Source organism: Malaya genurostris, chromosome 2 (genome assembly GCF_030247185.1).
Source record: "Malaya genurostris strain Urasoe2022 chromosome 2, Malgen_1.1, whole genome shotgun sequence".
NCBI lineage: Eukaryota > Metazoa > Arthropoda > Insecta > Diptera > Culicidae > Malaya > Malaya genurostris.
Window position 1 is genome coordinate 216049318 of NC_080571.1, and position 24398 is coordinate 216073715.

Sequence of the window (24398 nt, forward strand, 5' to 3'; positions counted from 1 at the left end):
TTAGTTGAAAAGTTGGAGGATGTTTCCTTATCAATATGTCGCCCTAAACTGTTCAAGTGAACAATCAGAAAAAGTACTGTTAAGACATGGTGCAGCATGACAAGCTCAACATTAGAGGATTCATATATATTTTTATTTAGCAATTGATATAGAAAAGGCTAAATTTAAAAAAAAAAAAAAGGAATTACATTGGGCGCGATTTCACTCGCAAAGTTGACGTAGGATTTTTATTCGCGTTTTTCTAAAGCTGGACATAAAAAACACGCAGATCTGATCACGATGCGAAAGTCCTTTTGGCCAGTGTTTTAACACAGTTTACAAAACATTTCGTTTATTCGAAATAAAGAAACATTTTATTTTAAATTCAAAGACGGATTTTGGTCAATTGCTTTCTCGCCAAAACCTATATTATTCGTTAACGGCCAACGCTTCGAAGAATATACCTTCATTTATCTTTAGCGAAACTAAAAAATTATACATTATTCAGTTAAAAAAATTTCAACAATGATTCTACAAAATGATCTCACAACGTTTACAGATCTTTTATTTAGTCGGGTATAATATAAATTTCAATATAATTGATATGGAAACGGCTACTCTACGCTAAAAGCCCTGCCCAGAAAGCTAAACTCATCACCATAATTCAGAATCGTGATACGAATTTACCGCACCTAACACAGTGAAATAATAGAAATAGTTCACCATTTGTGCACGATCTCCTTGTACTTTTCCGAGGAAGTGCTCCACATTTTGGTAAAAACTAAATGCGCTGGCATTGGAGACTCACAGATTTACAGTGTGAAATGTCATCAATGAAACACACTAAACATCAGCTGTTGAAAAGTCATCTAACACCAACAAAGGCACGTTAAAATCGTGCTTGACTTTCTGAGACACACTATGTATAATAGAATTGATCTTTGCACGTTCGATAACAGTCGAAGGCAGAAATTTTTTTCTATAGTATTTTCAATAGAATTTTTTGAAAGTTCTATTCAAAGATTCCAACAAAGTTCATCCGATTTCCAGACCAGTGAAGAACTTTCTAGCTTCCAGGATACTAGCGAGTAATAAGATCGATGATGCAATGTGGGTTGATAACAGTGCCGTAGTGAGGGTGAGGCGAGTGAGGCGATCGCCTCGGGTGCCTACATTCAGGGCGCCAAAACATTATGGAATTGATAATAATTTGTTGCACGATAAGTTTATTAAAAAATTATTTCTTACGAATTTTTCTAGGAAAACTATTTAAATAAGATTAAGTTTGAGATTACTATTGTACTGTTACATAAATTCGATGAGATTCCACCGATATTTATAATCATAATTAATACAGAGCCACAATTAAGCAACGACCGCAACAATTATCTTTCATGGCAGTTCTCTGTTGGAGAACTCTGCATTTCAAATACTATTTACTTCTTATGGGTACTCAGCCATTCTTGAATTACTGAAAATGAATGAGCTTGCTAACTTGTGCTCAGACAAATCATTTTTACCAGATTTGAATAAGAAAATATTAAAATGTCTACTGCATTTTTCCAAACATCATTGTAGTACTCTAATCAGAGCGTGCTTAATATTATTCGTGTGATTTGTGTGATTGCGATTACGGTACTTTATAGCATCTGATATGTCTCTGTCCCGCATTGACGCAATTACGTATTCGAGTTTTCGGTACTCCGTGTATGGAGATCTTTAATTGAAGGAAATTGTATCGCTTCTCATTCAATGTGGTAAGAAGCTAATGTCAGAGAAGGTTTATCATTCTTCCTGGAATGAATGAATCCTTTCAGTATTGACCCTAAATGGCTTTGTTCCTGTAACATATACCCAAGTAACAATTCGAATGCCTCTATGTTTTATTTGAAATTCATAAAGATGACGCGATCGTCCAGTTTAGTATGTTAGTCAGTCATCTCCGTCAAATTTGAGTTTGTGTTAGTCAGTTCAGTTCGAGTTTTCACTGCATCGTGATAATCAGTGATACGTAGTGAGAACTCGAACGAGTTCTCGTGAATACTATTCAACACTAACTGGGACGGCCACTACAAAAACTTGAACTGACTAACACAAACTTAATTTTGACGGAGATGTTTGACTAACATACTAAACACTGTAACATTTTGAACACTGTCTGACAAAACCTAAGCCGTTGAATGTGGACAAAGTATTTTTATAACACATGTGTTGTGAGCTATAGGACTTATTACTTTTCGGGTCAAATGAAACTTGAAATAAGGAAAATTTCATGTCCGTCATTCTGATGTTCGACTGTAGCAATTATTGATATCAAATGAATTGTCCAAATACTAAAAGGAGGAAACGCGATTAACTTTTATGTTTCATTTTCAGAGCCCCGATGAGCGATGAATCACTAAAAATATTGTTTTATAAATCATGAAAACTTTTTCAAGAAGCGCTTTTAATTCAGTGTCAGCAATTAGTTATAATCAGCGTTGCTGATTGCCGATAATTTGACAGAAGCTGCTCGATATTAATCTACATTGTATACAACATTTTCAATCCGGTAGAAGATGCTACAAGAACTCGAATCTCTCAATGCAACCGTGAGAGAATTTTTCTACAATCCTTCGCTCCACTTTATACTCTGAGTATTTCACGGCCCTTGAAAAATACAGTCTGGTAATGATCGGTGCTGTGTGAAATTTACCAAGAGAGAATCGCAAGTTGACTATTATTGCAGAAAATCGAATCGATGATTATCATACTAGGTTGCAATATTTCAAAACCCTTGTGTGAAGCATTCACATACATTTTCATAGACACAATTTATACAAAGGTTATATGCACATAGTTAGAATAAGCGGCAATATCGCAAAACGATAATGAGCGACCGTTTATTGCTTCAGAGAGAACCCCCACAGCAGCGTGCTAACTTGTGATGCTCAGATGGGTCATCAATAGAAATTCGCTCTCGCACTGGTGTCCATTCCATGTTAAATGAACCATGCCGGTTGTTTGTTGCTGAGATAATATTGTCTCTCTTTGATGGCACTGATTGAATCGTGTGAAGAGTTGCTGGAATGAAAATAAAATAAAATTTAAATATGTTACTTGGGATAGCCATACAGAAAAACAAAATAATGTCAGTTCATTTTCATGATGTTGGTTGACAAATTGGGGGGGAATATTTTTGAGTTCGCCTAGGGCGCCAGCAACGCTCACTATGGCTCTGGTTGATAAAATAATTGGAACTTTTGGGCTTGAGCAAATAGCGACACAAGTGATCTTAGCCAAGAAATGAATCGTCGTTGCATTTCTTCAAGTGATTTTGATTTTTGTATGATCATCATCATGCCAAGTCGAGAACAGTAAAGACGTAAATTCTAAAATAATCACTACTGATTCGATCGGAAATGATTGATGTAGGAAATCATTTCTGATGTGATCAGCAAAAGTGCAAAACGATAACCGATACTGAAGCTTAGCTTTGAATAATGGCTGTTATCAGTTATTAGTATTAACTAGAAGTTTGACAGAAAGAATGAAAAAAATTCAATTAGTTTGTTTGGTCGGTCGCATAGGAATTCCATGCTTTTTGATGTATTTGAATTCAAACCAGCAAATAACATTAACATATATACTATGATTAATAATAATTGTAAAATTTAGTAACTTTTAACCGATCCCGAAAACTTATCGAATTCGCGGACCGACCTTCGACGTGGAGTGTGGACTGTATATTTTCAGTTAGGTTGGATTTCGGATCTCAACCGAAAGAGGTTACTCGTCGTGCTTGGAAAATTATAAAATACTGACTTTATTGACGTGCTGTCTGTCCTTTTTATTGGAGTTGTAATCGTTTGTGATAGTGTAGTGTAAGACTGTAGTTTTTAGTACAGTTCGTATGATAACAGTTTGTGGTATATAATGTACAGGGTATATAATTCAATATCAAATGATCTATGATGTATTGTTTTAGGGTTGCCCTAAATTCGTATCTTAAGCGTTAAATTCAATTTAAGTTTAATTTTAATATGCAAATTCAAATTCATTTTGTTCTTAATTATTTAGGTATTTAACAATAATTATAATGATAAGCAAAAAATGTTCAATCGCAATGCAGCTGATTAATTTACCCGATTTAGCTTAAATAACATATACTAAAGTAACAGGAGTGCAGGTTTTGTTACGGCAATTCGAACGCGCCATTCAAACGCAGCGAATGCTGTGTGCTCAAATCATGCGGTTCAGTTATTTCTGTAAATTAAATTCGTGTCAAAAAGCGTTTTATAATGTTTAAACAAAATAGTGCATGAGGATCATCAGCTGGAAGTAAAACAAAGTCTTTTGTCGCTCTAATCACTAATCTAATATGGTGTGAATTTTTTTTAACTAATTTTACATTGCGCTATTGCGTAGTGAATACTGTCAAATAAATAATATCTTTGTGATCATGATCCACACTTATTATTTTAATGAAACCCTCATCTAGCATTTATTCCTCTAAGTCTAGTATTTATTGAATGACGAATAAAACAACCAGCTGCCAAATCGAACACGGGGAGCATCAAACGAGAATACATATTGAACTACGTAAACCGTGCCGTCGAATAGTGATAAGGAGTGTTGAAGGAGCATTCCCCAAAGATACACAATTGACAATTTTCCCTGATTTTGGAAGTCTCATTGACACGCGTTATCTTTAGCTATAAATTCCTCTGGGATTGCTGTTGTCACTAATTTTCACACCCCTCAGGATGGGGGATCAACGATTTCAGATGTAGATCAATCGGTACTCATGTCTGATCTTGTTTTTTTTATTTAAAAGATATTTTATTCAGGCCTATTTGCGTACAAGCTTTACGTGGCCGATTTAGCTGAGTTTTTAGATAAAATTTTGTTTTAATTGGATCTCGTTGTCACCCTTTTTCTAGGGGGAGAGGAGCTTCCATTTTCCTCCTGCGAGGATTGAGAGGCAGTTAGTTCGCGGTTCGTCTCGTCATTCATTGCCGCATCGGTGGTATTGTTGTTGATATCGTTGCTAGTTGCTGTAGATGCGTCTTGTTGTACATTGTTTGCAGTTGCTGGTTGGTTGGATGGTAAGTTGTTAACTGCAGCTGGTGTACTTTGTTCTATAGGGGATACCTTTGATGGTTTCGTTGAAGAAGATGCTTCACTGTTGTTGGTGACTGTCACAGGTGTATTGGGGTTGCTTGGGGTTGGTGTGAGGGAAGCACCGTTGTCCTGTGGTGTAGTTGTCTCCTTGTCCAGTTTATCACATGGCTTACCGTAGTGTGCAGCTTTTTGGCAATATTGACATGTGGCCATCTGATTGTCATAGGTAATAAGTGATTTGCACGGGATTCTTGTATCCTGACCGAATGTCACATAAGAAGGTATAGGCCTTCTCAAGCACATGCGTAACAAACGTACGCCATTTAGAATACCGGGTAAAAATTCTTCCACTTTTCTTTTTCGATAGAGAGAATCTCTCCGTATTGGGACATAGTTTTGCGAATATAAGCATCGATGACGCTTGAGGGAAGATCATGCACACGCAATTCTGTAGCAGTATCTTCCATATATACTGGAATGTTGTACTTCATATTTTCATGCTCCACATAGTGCACATTATTATTGTCTTTAACGAATTGAATTGCATCCAACTCTTTATAGAACTGGATATAAACAACATTATTGGTCTTATTGCATTGAAGTAAATGCACACGTTTAATGTCAAGATGCATTTGCTCCTTAAGCAAACCTTCAAGTTCTCGTATCGAAGGTCGAATTTGGCACTCTCTGAAGTCAACAACAATTGTATTCTTTCGTGTCGGCGGGAGCTTTTGTTCGTTTGGTTCACTCATTTCGAGGTCGTTCTATTGTTCACTACACAATACTGTACTTGGTTTCTTCTGTCCCGAACGTAAGCGGTTTTGTTTTATCGACTGACTTGGATGAGATGAGAAAGCGAACTGGATATCTGATCTTGATCATATGTGAGTTTCCTCCACCAAGATCAAAGCTGATCGAATCATCCAATCATTGATCTTACATGAATCAAAAATCGGAAGATCAGTACCGATTTTGATCGATGTGATTTAAAGAGCACTGATCAGCTGATCCTGAAAAGATCAGATCAGTAGTGATGTTTATTGGGAAAGATCACAAGCGATCTTCTTCGACAGTGATCTCAATTTGACGTTTTTTTTATCTTGTTTTTTTTCCCAACTCTGAGTTAGAATTGCACAGAGAGTCACCAGATGATCAATCCTGGAATTGGCAAATCAGTCTTCAACGTACATTTTCTAGTAAACCTAAAAATTTTCGGAAAAGAATCGGCACTGGCCAGACCCGAAGGAAGATCGATTGGTAAAGTGAGGAGAATATTAGTCCGACAACTATCGTTACTAGATGCTCCTAATATACTACGCACCACACAGTTTTCATGCGGAAGCATAGTTTTTCTTGTGGAGTTGAATAATTGAACTAAAATTTAGTTCTAGAATACTTAGATAAGATGGCACTTGGATTATCGAAAGTTTAAAAATATCAGTGAAAATTCCTGAAAAAATCCGCACATCCGTTTGTTGCTTCAGAGATGATCTCCACAGCAGCGTGCTAACCTTTGATTCTCAGAAATGTCATCGAGAGAAATTCGCTCTCGCCCTGGTGTCGATTCTATGTTAAATGAGCCATTACGGGTTTTTGTTGTTGCGATGATTTCCGTTTCTCTTTGATGGCACTGATTCAATCGTGTGAAGAGTTGCCAGTGAACGTTCTTTGATACGATAAAAGCCATTCTTGTTTATTTTTTTTTTTATAAATACGTTTATTTCTTAAGGCAGTTTACATAAGTTTTTCTTCGCCGTAGCATCACTTTTACATAATATTCTTATCCTAGTTTAATTCTAACATAGTCACAACGTTTTGAATTTATTAAAACATATTCTCTTATAGCTTAAATATCATCTTAGGTAACTCGTCATTAATTATGAAATCTACTCGGAAATATTATTTGAACCAAACGATTAACTTCTATAAATTATAAAATAAGCTGTTATTTTCAGACATTTTGTTGATAATTTCATAAACTGTTTCGAGTTTGTTTGTATCATTACATAATTTTTATTCTAATTTAGCTATTGGTTGAACTCATGGACGCAGCTGGGATCAGAACTAAGTCTTAAAAGGGGCCTTTATTAAATTGAAACTCCAATTTTCTTTATGAAATGATAAATAAGTTTCATGTATGAAAGGTCACGACAAGCAAGAATGTCTCGAACTGGGATATTGGATAGTCTACCTTGGGTACGCAAAGAATTTATTAGTTGAGATCTGACATCACGATACTCCACGCATGTCCAAACGACATGATCAATATCCCGATAACCTTCTCCGCAAGCACAATGATTAGTCTCGGAGAGCCCAATTCGAAGGAGATGTGCATCTAACGTGTAGTGATTGAACATGAGTCTGGACATCACACGAATGAAATCCCTACTCACATCCAGTCCCCTGAACCATGCCTTTGTCGATATTTTCGGAATAATTGAGTGCATCCACCGACCCAGATCATCTCTATCCCAAGATGCTTGCCAGCTGGCAAGTGTTCTTTGGCGAGACGAGCTATAGAATTCGTTGAAAGCAATTGGTCGCTCATAAATTTCACCCTCAATAGCACCACGTTTGGCTAAAATATCGGCTCTTTCATTGCCAGGAATGGAGCAATGAGCCGGGAGCCAGACTATAGTGATTAGATAATTATTGTTCAATATGTCGTTCAGGCACTGTTTTATTTTGCCCAGGAAAAACGGTTCATTTTTGCCAGCAGCGTTTGAGCGAATGGCTTCAATTGCACTCAGACTATCTGTGAAGAGGAAATAAAGGTTTGGAGATAATGTGACGATTACACTCAAACTATAATGAACTGCTGCTAGCTCTGCTATATAAACAGATGCAGGTTCTTGAAGCCTAAATGAGGCCGAAACATTATTGTTGAACATACCAAACCCTGTCGCTTCTTCAATTCGCGATCCGTCCGTGTAAAACATTTTCTCAGAGTCAATATGCCTGAACTTACTTGAAAATATTTTTGGGATTTCCGTCGAGCGTAGATGATCCGGGATTCCACGCACTTCGCGCTGCATGGATGTATCAAAAAATAAAGTTGAGTCAGGGGCACTTAGGATGCTGACACGGATAGGAATATATCTTGAAGGGTTGATTTCCTGTGACATATGGTTAAAATATACTGTCATAAATTTTGTTTGAGATCGAAGCTCGACTAGTCGTTCGAAATTATTAATTACCATGGGATTCAGCACCTCACATCTTATTAGCAGGCGTGATGAAAGCTCCCAAAATCGATCTTTTAATGGAAGAACTCCCGCCAGAACTTCAAGACTCATTGTATGTGTCGAGTGCATGCAGCCTAAGGCAATTCGCAAACAACGGTACTGAATTCGCTCAAGTTTGATAAAATGAGAGTTTGCAGCGGAACGAAAACAAACGCATCCATATTCCATCACTGAAAGTATCGTTGTTTGATACAATTTTATTAGATCTTGCGGATGAGAACCCCACCAAGATCCTGTTATTGTTCGAAGAAAATTTACTCTTTGTTGGCATTTCGTTATCAGATACCTAATGTGTCCTCCCCACGTGCATTTGGAATCGAACCACACCCCGAGGTATTTAAAAGTTAAAACCTGTTGGATCATTCTTCCCATCATATGGAGCTGAAGCTGCGCGGGGTCATGCTTTCTTGAAAAGACGACTAACTCTGTTTTCTCCGCAGAGAATTCGATACCAAGATGAACAGCCCAAACGGACAAGTTATCTAAGGTATCTTGCAATGGTTTATGCAGATCAATAGCTTTGGGCCCAGTAACTGAAACCACGCCATCATCTGCCAATTGTCTTAGTGTACATGGGGTTACTAGACAGCTGTCAATGTCATTCACGTAAAAATTATAGAGGAGCGGACTGAGACATGAGCCTTGCGGGAGACCCATGTAGCTAATTCTGAATGTTGCCAAATCGCCATGTGAAAAATACATGCACTTCTCTGACAAAAGGTTGTGCAAATAATTATTTATAACCGCTGGAAGTCCATGTTGGTGGAGCTTGTCTGAAAGAACATCAATGGAAACTGAATCAAATGCTCCTTTAATGTCTAAAAATACAGATGCCATTTGTTGCTTTTGAGCGAAGGCAATTTGGATGTCAGACGAAAGTAATGCAAGGCAATCATTCGTCCCTTTATTTCTACGGAAGCCAAACTGAGTATCTGACAACAAACCGTTCGTCTCGACCCAAGTGTCGAGACGTCGCAGAATAATTTTTTCGAACAATTTTCTGATGCAGGACAACATCGCAATGGGTCTATATGAGTTGTGATTGGAAGCTGGTTTCCCCGGCTTTTGAATGGCGATAACTTTCACTTGTCTCCAGTCAGGTGGAACAATATTTTGTTCAAGAAACTTGTTGAACAATTCCAACAAACGTCTTTTTGCGAGGTCGGGCAGATTCTTCACCAAGTTGAATTTAATTCTGTCCAACCCAGGGGCGTTATTGTTACAAGACAAGAGTGCTATAGAAAATTCCATCATTGAAAATGGGTTATTAATAAAACCATTATTTGGAGGAGATTCACGTATAATGCTCTGCGTAGGAACAGAATCTGGGCAAACTTTCCTAGCAAAGTCAAATATCCATCGGTTCGAGTATTCATCACTCTCATTGCCCACGTTACGATTCCTCATTCGTCTGGCCGTATTCCAAAGAGTGCTCATTGAGGTTTCTCTTGACAAACCTTCGACAAAATGTCTCCAATAGCTACATTTTTTGGCTCGAAGTATGCTCTTGTACTTGGTTTCTAAAACCATAAGTTTTTCAAAATTCTGAGGAGTTCCTTCTCCCCGTTTTAGAAACGTCTTGCAAGCATTTTGTTTTGCGAGTTTAGCCTCTGAGCACTCTTTGTCCCACCAGGGGTTGGGAGGCCTTCTGTTAGTCGTTGGCCCAGGAAAGCGTTTAGTTTGGGATTGTTCTGCGGCCTCCAGAATCGAACAAACGAGGAAGTCATATTCTTCAAGTGGAGGGAGCTCTTCCATTGAATTCAAAATACTAGAGATTCTACTTTGGTATTTAATCCAGTCGATATTTTTTGTCAAATCATATGGAATACTAGCTGAATTAGCAATACATTTGTTACAGCTAATTGAGATGATGATTGGTAAATGATCGCTACCGTGTAAATCAGGCAATATTTTCCAGGTGCAATCTAGTCGAATTGATGTTGAGCAAAGAGATAGATCTAATGCACTTGGGCGTGCAGGAGGTCTTGGGATCCGTGTCATGCTACCCATATTTAATACCGTCATGCTAAAATTGTCACAAATGTTTTGTATTAAAGATGATCTGCTATCATTGTAAACTGAACCCCACATCATTCCGTGCGAATTTAAATCCCCCAGAATCAATCGTGGAGCAGGAAGGGCTTCAACCATTTCATTAAGCTGTCGCTGTCCAACTTGTGCTTTTGGAGGAATATAAACCGAAGCTATGCAAATATCTTTGCCTTTAATGTTTATTTGGCAAGCAACAACTTCTATACTAGAAGTTGAAGGGATGTTTAATCTATAAAAGGAACAGCATTTCTTAATTCCCAAAAGCACTCCACCATACGGAGAATCTCTATCGAGACGTATAATGTTAAAATCATTAAAATTTAAGGCTATGTTTGAAGTAAGCCATGTTTCGCATAAAGCAAATACATCACATTTTTGACTATGCAATAAAATTTTAAATGAATCAAGTTTTGGCATGATGCTTCGACAATTCCACTGCAGGACAGTGATTGTATCATTTGCGGCGGGTGATAAATTATCCATCAAAAGATACAAAACCTGAGACAATTGGCCATTGAGCTGATAACTGCTTCAAAAAATTTCTAGCTATTGGAAGGAATGCCATTATGAGGGTCTTTAAGGGTTCAGATATATTGAATGCTGAGAAAATCCATTCAACAATTTCCGAAAACTTCAGTAATCCTGTTGGTGGGTGTGAAATAGAGCCCACAGGATTATTACCTTTTTCTGTGCTAGATCCTGGATTGGTTTGTGAATTTGACAAACCAGGAGGCACAGTCTTTGGTTTTGACTTTTTTTGTTTAACACGGGGATCTTTTTTTGAAGATGAAACTTTAGGTGTCTTTTTTGGTAATTTGGAAGAAGACTTCTTTCTCTTAACTGACCCTTGGGTAGTGATAAACGAATTATCTTCACTATTTTCGTCAGAGTCAGAGTCCTCTGGTTCCTCTAGATTTAAAAACCCGTTTTCGGTTTCCAAAGGGGGGACATCAATGACCGTTTTAAGCATTTCTGCATATGTGCGCTTAGACCGTGCTTTTAAAGAAAGCTTAATTTTGTCTTTGTGCACTTTAAATGCAGTGCATACTGAAATATCCTCATGAGGACTTGCCCCACAATAAATACATTTTTCAATTTCCTTGTTGCAATCATTATCTTTATGAGGTCCTTCACACTTAATACATTTTGGTTTATTACTACAGTAAGTAGCTGTGTGTCCGAATTTTTTGCAGTTCGTACAATTCATTACATTTGGAACAAAAAGCCGAACAGGGAGGCGAATTTTATCGACATAGACATAGGACGGCAACGCAGATCCGGCAAATGTCACTCGAAACGAGTCTGATGGGCGATAAACTTTTTTTCCCTCTTCATAAACTACTGAGTACAGTTGTTTGCACTCCAGTATTTTCACACCCTCAAGCATAGAGTTCTTGAAACGACCAACACCATGCTTGAGTAAATCATCTACCGAAAGACTCGCTTCGGTAACAACACCGTCAATTTCGACATCTTTGGAGGGTATGTAAACTTTATACTCTTTATTGAAATGTTCCGAAGAGACAATATCATTCGCGTGTTTCAAATTATTTACCACAACACGAATTTTATCGTTATTTACTTTTATGATCTCTTTGATTGAAGAGAATCGTGATGTCAAACCTTTAGAAATTTGGTAAATGTTTAATGGCTTTGATATACGTCTAAAAAAGACTATCCAAGGCCCAGAAGAGCTCTCCTGATATTTTTTCGTTCGTGGGGGTATAGGATTCATGCTAGGATTTACGTCCATGGATTCATCCATCACATTAAAATTTTTAATCAAACTTTAAAATAAAAAATGAAACCAACACTATACAGTACTCAATCAAAAGGAAAAGAAAAAACTTCTACCTTGAAATTGTTGTCTATCTCCGTTGCACTGCCGTGTAGATCCTCGTTGCTCTAGATGTTCTTGTTGGATGCTGATTGTTGGATGTGATGCTACTGCTACCTGACATCCAGCACCACTCGATTTCCGATATACATTCTTGTTTATGGTTACTAAAATATTATTTTATCACCTATTGAATTGTGATATAAAAATATGAATTTTCTAGTACCGTTGAACTGAAGAAATTTCTTTATGCCAAATGTCTTGAAAAACACGTACAACGTACAGATAACACTGATCTTAACTTTTCATGCAATTCTTGGACAAAAGAAGATAATTTTTAAAATTCGTGTTGAAAAACTTCAAAAATTTGCGTTGTTCAACTTATTAAACATTTTCCAAATGGCTGTCATAATTGTATTGGACTCATTATATGCCGAAATGGCTGTATATCTCTTGTGAAGAAAAAAATAGTGAAATTATGCTCTCCGCAAGGCAAAAACTGATAAGCCGAATTGAAAACCTCGCAGTAAAAACTATTTACATTCTCTTGACTGCTTCATGAAATATTAGGCTAGTGTGTGCAGTTTTCTTCATTTTTAAGAAAACAATTCGAAACTTGCAAATGAGTTGTACCAGATCTATCTGCTTGAAATGAACGTAAAACATGCCGACATGAGAATATCATCGTAAAAGTCTCAGAAATACAGCATTACATACACGGAAAGACCGAAACCAGCATTTTAGCGAAAAAATTAGTTGATTTTCTGATTTTAGTTAGTTATTTTTTGAGACAACTAAAAAAATCTTACTTTTGCTAATTTAGATTTTTTATTTCTGATTCCCTCAATAATAATAAAATATTTGTTGAAATAGCTATTTTTTTAGTTGAATTCACCAATTCAACGTGCTGTCATTTCTTAGCTAAGGCACATTTGATTTCCATTCAACTAATTTTTTAGTTGAATTAGAGAAATAAAACGTTGTTTTCAACCAACATAAATGGTTGAATTGGCTTCGGCAATTTGCAGCTATGTGGCGCACTGTCACCGAAAAAAACGTTAACATCGTAATGACTACTAGCCACTAGATGGCACTCTACTACCGAAAAATATTTCAGTCGCGGTAGTCTTTTCTATATAGGCAGGTATAAATACGATGTTGTATTGGAGAAAAAGACATAAGCGAAACATAAACTGCATTTTGAAAATTTTTCTTCTAAATCGCTGCTTTCTTCATTCGACTTCGCAAAATCGACTCTCTCACTGAAAACTTTGAGCACTCGGAAAACAAAAACCGAATACAAGTAATACACCGGACGGCGTAGCCCGGAAGGTTGGAAGATACAAAAAACATCATTTGACATATACAATTAGAGTGCAACATTCGAAACTCACTTCACTGTTCCGCATAAAAACATTATTTCGCACAATCGCTTCAAATGCGCACAAATTCTGAATAAATACACTTTCCACTAAGTGTTTACGTCATTTTTACAAATTGTATCAGAAATTTATATATGGATATATCGTAACACATGCGGAAAACATCAAAACAATTTGCAAGCAATTTCAACAAGACTGTCCTTTTTAGCCTTTTAATAGATTGTTTTGGCTTGACACTTCTCATGGGTTTTTGACTAATAAACTTGTTAATTAAACCAATTTCATTTTTGTGTTCTTTGTGCTGTCCTTCAGTACTGATGGTGATAGAAAATAGAAACAAATTTTCTGATTTTAATAACAAATTAGTTGCTAATGAGAATTTCGTGTTGGATTGAAATATTGCTGGTTTTTGTCCAGGATATTCGCAAACTAAACAAATTCTCTAAAAATAAGAGTTTTTTCCAGTAAAGTAAATTCTAAATTTTAACTAATTTCATAGTTATTTTGGAAATTTTGTTGTTAAAATCAACTAATTCAAAAACAGTAATACGAATTAGGCACAGAGCTAATTTCGGTCGTTCCGTGTACGTAATGAAAACAATAATTAAATACGACAATTTGAATTCGGTTTTCATCTCGTGAAAAAATTAATAGACCTGACATCACTTTTCAAAGATATTGAACGAAAAGTTAAGTTCATCATAGTTACTCTCATAGTTACATATTACCGCTTTAGCAACTTGTTTTTGCAACTCCAGCACATGGGCTTCCAAAATAATACATACAGTGCTTAACACAAAAGTCGGGCCCGCTAAGATGAATGACTATACTGAATTGTTGTTTAATTCAACTAGAAGATTTAAACTCATAAAAAAAACAACGTATTTCCGAAATATTACCATGTTAATTTTTCCTGTTATTTAGAAAATATAAGTCGTTACGTTGCGTGAACCATTTTCTATTCAACTCACTGTTACCATTGATGCCATATTGGAAAATATACAAGAAAAATTCATTTCGAAATTTTTCAAGTTCAATAAAACATTAGTGTGCTCAAAATCGTCTGAAAATTTTAAGAATGTTTGAATATACGTATTTAAAACACCATTCCGATGATTCTTATTGAAATAATAGACTATTATTTTCACAGAAAATGGTGTACAATCATCAAAACTCGTTAATTCAAAGGCGCTTGAAAATTTCGGGCGTACGAATACAGGTTTCATTCACAAAAACACAAAAGATCAACTCTACAATATGTGCATGAAATAAAATGTAAATTTACAGAATATTTTCATCTGTGTACGACGTGTTTCTCGAAACGAATATCTAATATTCTCTTCACAGATATAAAGTTTTGGTGAATTTACATAAATTTTCTTGCACATATTTGGAGCAGGCAATTGAAAGCAAATACTTTACTGCTAGTCTTTTTTCAATTTACTTTAAAAGTACACAGAAAAAAATGAAATTTACACGACATGTAATTCTATGATTCTTTGAAATAGACTTCAAATGAATCAAAAATTTGATTGAAAACAATTATCAATGTAAAAGTAAATTATAATACCTTGATTTTTAAATGCAATATACAACATATTTTAATTTACGCTTAAAGTATATTGGCAAATAAAGATCTGAGGAGTACCTTTACCGCAGATACCCCAGACTGTTTCGAATTATCTATTAGAACCTTTGTGGAACCCAGCATTGTTTTCAAGTGATCATTTATACTGCTGACTACCAAATCCAGACCGAATTTTTTTTTTGTTCTCATTTTAAAGGACGTGTGATGGTTGGATTGAAATTCACCGATATATTGCTGATGGGAGGGTCAACGTCGTAGGTATTATTTGGATTGAGCACTCCGGATATCAATTAAGCTTTTCGATTGTAAAAATAAAGTTTTTCTATATATTTGCAGTAGTAACCAACTTCATTTGTTGAAACAAATAATCTTTCAATAGGTTGATTGAATCATTCACTAGGACACTTGGAAACAAGGCGGTTACGTCGAAATATACCTCAATTTTGTCATTCTAAATTTCTCCTGAGTTCTTAAAGTTCAATGACGAATTCTTGTGGGTTAGAAACCGATCTGCTAAAGAATTTCTTTGGCAAAGATTGGTGTTTGGAGAATTTTCGGGTAGCGGCTCCCAATGGGTATAAACTAATTTTCCTTCTATTTCTTCGCGTTTCGCCTTCGGCTCATCAGTGCTTAAAGCAGTTCCAAATTGAACTGCCATTTCGATCCTAGCAGTTCAATTTAAACCGCTAGGCAGACGCACAGTTTGCTCTATTTGTGCGTCAGCTTAGCGGTTTAAATCCAACTGCTAGACGCGAGATGGCAGTTCAATTTGAACGGCTTTAAGCACTGATGAGCCGAAGGCGAAACACTAAAAAATAGAAACAGAATATGTGCTTTTGGCACAAACCAACAAAGCCCCTAAATGTTCTAACTTCCCTTATTTCGTTACCAAATTTGTGAACTTTCTACAATCCTTTGATCTTGGGTAGGGAAGGGCTAGGAACTTTGAGGTGGCAGAGATTGATATCGTCAACTATCATAATTGAATTTATATCAAAAAGAAAAGAATGGAAAGAACTCACAAGTTCATTTTTTTACTAGAAGTAATATCGGAAGTTATGATGCATGATATCATGTAAGTAAACATGAAAAAAAACTTATTTGAAGCGAAATTTATTTTAATACTTAATGCTATACACATACTATTTATTGAATTCCAAAAAAAAGTGAAGCGAATCTTTATAACCCATTAATATCTTTAGGGTAACTAATTTTATGTTCTGTATAATTAACTTCCAACACAAAAGATGCAAGACATTGAACTTGGTTGGAAAATTGGAAAATCGTAAACAACTTTACGCCTTCTAGGCGCCTGCTTCATATTGCCACTCGCCAGTAAACGTCGCACTAACAGAATTATACAGCAGTCAGTATTATCAAGAGGGAAGCATACGTGCCCCAGTTCGCTGAATTACTACGAAACGAACAGAGCCCCAGCTCTTCTCCGCATATTAACGAACAACAAAAATATTTCGCATTTTCGTCATACATTATCCAGCCTAGTAATACTGGGCAATAGGAGCCAAACCCAGACGCGAAAATGATGTTAATGCGTCCCATTTCTTCACCCATTGCCTATCGGGTATTCTTCAGATATCAACTCACGACATCCAGCGGAACACCATTAAAACCCTCCGAAGGAAGTGAAGCGAAAAAAACCCTCAACACAAAATGCCGAAGAAAGTGGAGGAACCCTTCGACCAGTTTCAGCAGTACTACCGCACCCCCAGTAACCGGACGGCACTGGATAACTGCAAGTTATTCCTATGGAACCCGGCAGAGGGTGAAATTTTTGGCAGAACTCCCGCCAGTTGGTGTAAGTACAAGAATCATGATTCGACAATTTCGTTGATTGAAAGTTTTATTTCAAGCTAACCATGGGAATTTAACAGGTGTTCTACTCCCTCATCTTACTTCTCACTTATTATTTATACTCTATTCTTCTTCCTTCTCCCTTCTTCCTTCTTCCTTCTTCCTTCTTCCTTCTTCCTTCTTCCTTCTTCCTTCTTCCTTCTTCCTTCTTCCTTCTTCCTTCTTCCTTCTTCCTTCTTCCTTCTTCCTTCTTCCTTCTTCCTTCTTCCTTCTTCCTTCTTCCTTCTTCCTTCTTCCTTCTTCCTTCTTCCTTCTTCCTTCTTCCTTCTTCCTTCTTCCTTCTTCCTTCTTCCTTCTTCCTTCTTCCTTCTTCCTTCTTCCTTCTTCCTTCTTCCTTCTTCCTTCTTCCTTCTTCCTTCTTCCTTCTTCCTTCTTCCTTCTTCCTTCTTCCTTCTTCCTTCTTCCTTCTTCCTTCTTCCTTCTTCCTTCTTCCTTCTTCCTTCTTCCTTCTTCCTTCTTCCTTCTTCCTTCTTCCTTCTTCCTTCTTCCTTCTTCCTTCTTCCTTCTTCCTTCTTCCTTCTTCCTTCTTCCTTCTTCCTTCTTCCTTCTTCCTTCTTCCTTCTTCCTTCTTCCTTCTTCCTTCTTCCTTCTTCCTTCTTCCTTCTTCCTTCTTCCTTCTTCCTTCTTCCTTCTTCCTTCTTCCTTCTTCCTTCTTCCTTCTTCCTTCTTCCTTCTTCCTTCTTCCTTCTTCCTTCTTCCTTCTTCCTTCTTCCTTCTTCCTTCTTCCTTCTTCCTTCTTCCTTCTTCCTTCTTCCTTCTTCCTTCTTCCTTCTTCCTTCTTCCTTCTTCCTTCTTCCTTCTTCCTTCTTCCTTCTTCCTTCTTCCTTCTTCCTTCTTCCTTCTTCCTTCTTCCTTCTTCCTTCTTCCTTCTTCCTTCTTCCTTCTTCCTTCTTCCTTCTTCCTTCTTCCTTCTTCCTTCTTCCTTCTTCCTTCTTCCTTCTTCCTTCTTCCTTCTTCCTTCTTCCTTCTTCCTTCTTCCTTCTTCCTTCTTCCTTCTTCCTTCTTCCTTCTTCCTTCTTCCTTCTTCCTTCTTCCTTCTTCCTTCTTCCTTCTTCCTTCTTCCTTCTTCCTTCTTCCTTCTTCCTTCTTCCTTCTTCCTTCTTCCTTCTTCCTTCTTCCTTCTTCCTTCTTCCTTCTTCCTTCTTCCTTCTTCCTTCTTCCTTCTTCCTTCTTCCTTCTTCCTTCTTCCTTCTTCCTTCTTCCTTCTTCCTTCTTCCTTCTTCCTTCTTCCTTCTTCCTTCTTCCTTCTTCCTTCTTCCTTCTTCCTTCTTCCTTCTTCCTTCTTCCTTCTTCCTTCTTCCTTCTTCCTTCTTCCTTCTTCCTTCTTCCTTCTTCCTTCTTCCTTTAACCCCAAGAAGTAATATCGCAACTAAATTGGTTATTTTCATTGGATTTACCGAAATCCGGTAGTTCAATGACAGATTGCTATGGATTGTATCAATTGATAACCGTAAAAATACTATGCGATGAATAGAACAAAAATAGATAATCTCTCCCCGATCAGATGGTAATAACAAAATTATAACAACTGGAGTGATTTAATTCAGAAATAATTTTGAAATATTTTTAACTGGTAAGCTGTTAAAATAACAAAATCGTAACAGATTTGAAACGTTTGCATGACAATTATTATTCAATTTAATATAACTACAGAAGTCCGAAAGCAGAAATTTATAACAATAGTTGTAATAAATCAGTTAGCAAATTTAACACAGAAACACTATATCACAGTCAACTTTAAGCATCGTTTCAATCCAGTAATTTGATTTCTTGCTTTAGTTTTTTGAAATTCTGATCATTATATTTCGATATAAAGCACCAGAAGAACTCATTTTTCCAATTAATGAACGTTATCATAAGTCTTGCAAACGAAAATAAAACATCATAACTGATTTTGTTATTATATTGTTATCATAAGTTTTAACTTTCCACTGTTTTCATTTGTTACATATCTCAAAATAACACAAATTGTTATACATATCAACTGTTGATATACTTGTGTTATCATTTTATTATGTGCATTTGATGAGGTCCCCAACTTATGCTAATACTAAAAAATATATCGACAATTCTAAATTACACCCGATTAAACCAAGCTAACGACACCTAAACTTAATTCGCATCGATTAGTTTTCACTATCAAATGCAGAGGTCTGCGACTCACGTAGAACAAAGATTCACTCGGGACTCATCACGTTGCTACGAGTAGAGCTTAACCGCACGGTTGTTCATTTGGTTCGGTTCATTCGCATTCGTTAGGAAAACGTGCTAGTATGCGCCTTACGCATTTTGGGTGGAGCACCACCAACAGCTACCTGTGCTAGAACTTTATGCCGTTTTATGATACTTCTATCTTCCCTTGGCTGTATATTATGCGTTTGGTCACCACACATGCGTAGGATAGCGTCGCAGAGAAAAACTTTCATATCTACTGTCAGAGTTCTGCTATGAATAAAAAGGGGTTTCCACCGTCCGAAGTATTTGTTTTAATGAACTTCGTAACCCACGAGTGTATGCAGGAATAGAAAGCGTTATGCGAAGATGCGATTGTGTAGGAAACAGGTTTTCCAATCCGTATTTGTAGCTGATAGTGAATTCATTTAGGGTTACCAGTTAGGAACAACAGGTAACTTATGAGGAGTTTATGCTACCTTAAGCCAGCATAAACAATTCACGAGAATGATAATGATTTTCAAATACCGAGAGGGTAACCCTATGCGTAATTGCAAGCTGTATTGGTGTGACCCACGACGGTGTGGTGACGAAGAAGAAAAGTTGCTTACTGGCAGAACGATCGTTGAAGCATCAACAACGCATACAGTTTCTTCACGATCGGGGATCTGTTTGGACGGTTTCGCGAATAGGGAACTCCTTTCGAAACAGAATCTATCTTTAGTTGAACTTTAGTTTTGCCTTATTATAAATAAGAGTTCCCACCCTTTTCGGTAGTTATATTTTGTCATTTCTCGTTTTTCGCGCGTGACACAGAATACCAAGAGGCATTTCGAATACTGTAGTGATATATTAATGTGAGAATCTCCCGTAACTCGTGTGTTTGGTCTCGGAGATCTAAATTTGGCCCAGTATTACTTAAATTTTATTTACGTGCAAACCCGTCAACCGTTGAGGCGACCGTGTCATTTTGCTCTACAAAATCCGCGCCCCATCCGAGACCAGATAAAGTCATTCGTTCGTGGCCTTGAAGTGTGTGCTGTGGTGTAGCGTGAATAGAACCCAATCTCTTCGGAGGCTTAGAACTATTCTACTCGTGAAAGTTGGTTGTTGGTAGAGATTTTCAATTTCATTCAATCGTTTAATCACTAGCTAAGAAGACACCCGCGTCCAAGAAATGTCCAAGCACGCTTCTCCCATCCACGCAGCTGAGGAAGAACAGAAAGCTATCTTCGCACGGGAAAAGCCTCCACCAATTCCCTTCAAGAAGTTCCTTTACAACTCCCACGAGGGCACCGTACTCGGACGTACTGCTGGATCATGGGGTAAGTGCGGCAATAGTGGTTTGACCCCGGCTGGGGTACACAAATAACGGTAACGACAATCTAATAGATTTCTGTTGCCTGCCTTGAAGCGATATGTCAAAATTGCGAATACCAATGCTGGCAAAAAATGGCTCCGTTGTGCGAAGCAAAATATTTGACCCACCGTTTGTGTAGTGGTGAATGGTGTGGAACAAATATATTTATATTTTGTGACGTGTAAAATTTTGGCATAAGTTTTACCTTTGAATATGAAACCGCGAGAAGAGGCTCCTGTAGACCCAGCGGGACATCAGCACGAGATCACTGCAGGTGACGGTTCGAAAGATGCCAATTTCGCGGAGCTTGAATCTCAACCTGGTCTGGTTTCTATCGAATTTATGTGTTCCAAGCGGAAAACTAAAACGATTAGTGTTATCATGTTTCCTATATCGACTGGTGTTTTTGTTTTAACTACTACCTTATTTCAAGGTTGGTTGTAAACATTCTTGTTTTATACAGAATACAAAAGTGTAAAAAGTTTCAATTATTTTGGTTGAAAGTGAAATTTCATCGTCCGTTTCGCAATGAGTCATGTTGATGTAAATTATTTCACAATGCTGGTAATAGTCGAGTAACGAACGGCATACTAAAAATGCAGAACAGTTCATGGAATACACTTAAAATAATTTGCTTTAAATACATTGCCCATGCTATTTACGTACGGTAATGATAAATGTTCCAACATTTCAACATTCGAAGGTATACTGCAGATGCTTTAAACTGTGTGGAAAATAATTACATTATTAACCAACAACATTAACAGGTGTGTGAACAAAGTAATTTATGTTGGTAAATCCGTAATAGTATTTACCTTTTTCCAGTCGTGTGATCCACTTCATTCACCAAACTAATTTTCATAGTCAGTCCAATGATTACCACGTTGATTGTCACAAAAAATTAGAATTCGACGCGCATCAATCAAGTACCTATCACATCTATAGTTATTTCTGCGAACACGTTTATTCTATTATTTTATGCTCAGCTGAAAATATCAGATGAGAAATTATTTCCCAACAATTTTATCAATCAAAACGTTTCTGAGCTTGCCGCTAGCTTTTCTACCTATCATTACAAAACTCTTGTTTTAGAAACCCATTCCTTTGTATATCTTTCCATAGGCAGCTCGATAGGAATATTAATTCTCCAACTTTTTTTCCAAGTGATAACACATTCCGAGAGGTTTCAGTTTACCCTTATTCATTTCATTTTTTTTGTCGAACGCAGCTGCCAATCACATGGCGTTACAAAACATATCCTTACAATACCCATTAAAAATAAAATATTAAAGGCGACTCGAACGAAAGTTATGCTCATTCCCATGCGACGCAGTTCGGAAGGGAAGCTATTTTTATGCGAAAATTGACGCTTTTTCCTGTAAAATCAGTATTTCGACATAGGAAACAAAAAAAACTCTTAGCACAAAATCTTTGCCGTATGTATGACGATTTTCAATTCATGATTTAGATGCCATCGTAAGAGAGCATAAAATAGACGCCTTGAGATCAGAACATATTAAACGAAATAAAGACAAAACTTTTCTTCAACGAATGGATAACAAAACCATTTGTGTACGTTTTTCCTTTGAAATCTAGGATGTGCTGTAAAACATCAAATTTACTAGCTTTGGAGATTTTTTGTTTTATGTCATCAAATTTCAGCTTGTTGAATTGATCATTTCCTTCCTTTGGATCCAAATGTCAAAAATCCAATTTGATAGCTAAAATAGTTTGCATTGTGAATCGACCTTTGCCTTGTGAATCTACATTTTTGTAAATCCTGCAATTTTGATGCGAATATGAAGAATCGTTTCTATTGGCATCGTAGGTTATATGAAAGCATCCCATCTGATCTCACTTATTTGCCGATGACTCCGAAATACCTATATAGCGAAACAATACAATGGTAGCAACCTATGTACTACTCGTACCAAAAAATAACGTTTTGAAAACCAATTCAATTTTTGTTCTGTTTTTAATAATCGGAAAATGGTTCGATTTCCAATTGTTAATTTTTGAAATCACAAAACAATTAAACTCGAATTATTCTAAAAATAACCGGATCCGAACTAAAATTATGCTAAGTTCATTTAATCTAATCACTGAATTGAAATAAGGCATAAATTTCTTAACCCAAACTAATAAGCTTATTTAGATTGAATTTGGATCTCCTACAAATTAAATGCCTTTTCTACATATTAGCTGTGACCTATCTCAGAGTAGTGTTGTTGGACCTTTTATATTCTTAATCTTCCTCAGTTGCCATAATTTCTCTGAGTAAGCTCAGAAGCAGTATTCGTTAGCGACTTCAAACTATATCATAAGTTCCATTTTACATTCCATTTGAATTTGAAGATCGAATTTTTCCGTATGATTTTATTCAGCTCACATTTTGCATTAGCGTTGTCCACAATCAAAAATTACAATGTGGCCAAATTTACTAAAACATGTATACCAGAAACGATTGGTCCAATTGATTTGGTCTCTTCGGTAATGATCAAGGTAAATAACGAGAAATAGTGTACACTATAAAACAAATGATATTAACAATCCCTGCAATCTAACACCATGTCTCTTGTCGGTTTCAATACATTGCCGGGCACTCATTTCGTTCTCTTGAGGATATAGAGGGTCCTGGTTTGATCAACAGTTACTAAGCGATATCAAAAGCCCATACGATTTTGCAACAACATGGGAAAACACGCTTCCAAAGTGCACTCGCGAACGAGTTTTTGTTCCGGAGTCAACATGTGCGATCCCCAGCGAAAAAATAGTTGATTTCATCTGCAGAATCTCAAACAAAACATGGCGTGTTGTTTTTCTACGTCCCAAAGTCGATTTTTATAAAAAAAAATTTTTTTGAGGTTGCACCAGATCTGAACTTTTTATGCATTTTGAAGATATTTGGCATCAAAATTTTTTTTTGTTTAGTTTGGAGGTTTTTTACGCGGATTTCCGAAGCTACGCGGTTTTGTTTGAGCGGTACGTATCCTCCGCGTAAAAAGAAGCCTCAGTGTACACGTATTTCACGCTGTAATCTGACGGAGCGCTAATTCGATAATGTGCTCTTTGGCTCCTTTCGCCATTTTGTTATCAGAAAATAATGCCTTATGAAAGAACGAAGAAAAAAGTTATTTCCATACTCAACGTGATGTCAAACACGTAAACGAAAATCTGCTTTCAAAACAAACAAATGGTTGTACCGCTCATTAAAATTAAATCGTTAATAGAGCCAGAGCACGATAGAATAACAAACTGGATAGAAAAACATCTTATTTCGTTGCATGAAATAGAATACGAACTAGTTTTAGTTCCAATCACTGAAAAAAAAAACAAATTTGATATCCACCTGTTATTAAAAATCAGAGTGGTAAATTACAAATCTTATCTTGAAATAGTTTGTAATTGCTGAGTAGATATGTTAAGCTTCTCGTGAAAGAACTCTGGTCACAGAGATTTTACAGATCTACCTGTAACTGACATCGCATGTAATAACCTATCAGTTCGAATTTTATTGTCTATCGAAGTCTTTGGAAGAGCGAAGTCTCCGGAAGAGAACCACTCGAGAAAGAAAAGGTCAATTATGTTACTGGTTGTCGTTTTTAATACTTTACGTCTGTATGGAAAAAGCTTTTAAGTGAAAAAGATCCAAGGACTGCTGCACAACGATTCGCCAGAAAACGTGGAAAGCATATGGCATAAACGATTACATAGTATGCCAAAACGGAACAATCTAAAATATAAATTAAATTAGAAATGATATGCGTTGAAATACCCTGGGTTGGCAGTTCAGTGCATAGGGCACTGG

General features: G+C 36.7%; 1 protein-coding gene across 3 annotated transcripts in view; it reads left to right on the forward strand.

The window, feature by feature from the left end:
• The window catches only part of LOC131427535 (sodium/potassium-transporting ATPase subunit beta-2-like), an 87774-nt gene that overhangs the window by 1156 nt on the left and 62220 nt on the right, over window positions 1–24398 (forward strand). The window contains exons 1-2 of one of the 3 annotated variants that reach the window (XM_058590808.1): window positions 19855–20003; window positions 20383–20555. In XM_058590808.1, the coding sequence (XP_058446791.1) occupies window positions 20408–20555 (148 nt within the window). In that variant the 5' untranslated portion in view covers window positions 19855–20003; window positions 20383–20407. Of the gene's footprint in view, window positions 1–16779; window positions 17003–19854; window positions 20088–20382; window positions 20556–24398 lie in introns of those variants that run through there. The other 2 variants (XM_058590807.1, XM_058590809.1) reach the window with 2 other exon arrangements.